This window comes from Penaeus monodon, chromosome 15, assembly GCF_015228065.2.
Source record: "Penaeus monodon isolate SGIC_2016 chromosome 15, NSTDA_Pmon_1, whole genome shotgun sequence".
Taxonomy (NCBI): Eukaryota; Metazoa; Arthropoda; class Malacostraca; order Decapoda; family Penaeidae; genus Penaeus; species Penaeus monodon.
The window spans coordinates 1,584,436-1,584,866 of record NC_051400.1 but is presented as its reverse complement, the minus strand read 5'-3'; the positions used below and the strand labels follow the sequence as shown (position 1 = coordinate 1,584,866).

The 431-nt window shown below is 41.5% G+C and overlaps 1 protein-coding gene across 1 annotated transcript in view; it reads left to right on the top strand.

Annotated features, from left to right (window-relative positions):
- The window catches only part of LOC119581623 (probable low-specificity L-threonine aldolase 2), a 10,973-nt gene extending 10,542 nt beyond the window's left edge, over window positions 1-431 (top strand). The window contains exon 9 of the mRNA XM_037929741.1: window positions 142-431. Within this exon, the coding sequence (XP_037785669.1) occupies window positions 142-309 (168 nt within the window). The 3' untranslated portion in view covers window positions 310-431. The remainder of the gene's footprint in view (window positions 1-141) is intronic.

Sequence of the window (431 nt, the reverse complement as noted above, 5' to 3'; positions counted from 1 at the left end):
TATATGTGTCTGTGTTCATTTATGTTACTGATAGAATTCACATCACTAATAATAAACCAACGTGTTTCTATCCCCCCACGATAAGGAAAGTTCAAAAAAGTAATTACACCCTGTTTTGTACACCCTTTCTTTAATCACCAGGTTAAAATGGGAGAAATAAAAGAGACCAGAGAGGAGGTCGTCGTGAAAGTACTACCCATGACGGAATCCACGGTCCGACTGGTCGTTCACTGCGACGTCACGCCTGAAGACATCCCGCCTGTGGTTAAGAAACTGCTCTACGTCATCAGAGAATTCGAGCATGAGTGAAATTCTACGGTTTTCCATGAGGTATCCTGTGTCATGAGTAAGACAGGTCGATGTGAACGGGAATTGATATGAGATTGAGATTTTGAGAAAAGGCGAGATTCTTTTTTTTTCTCGTGAGACAT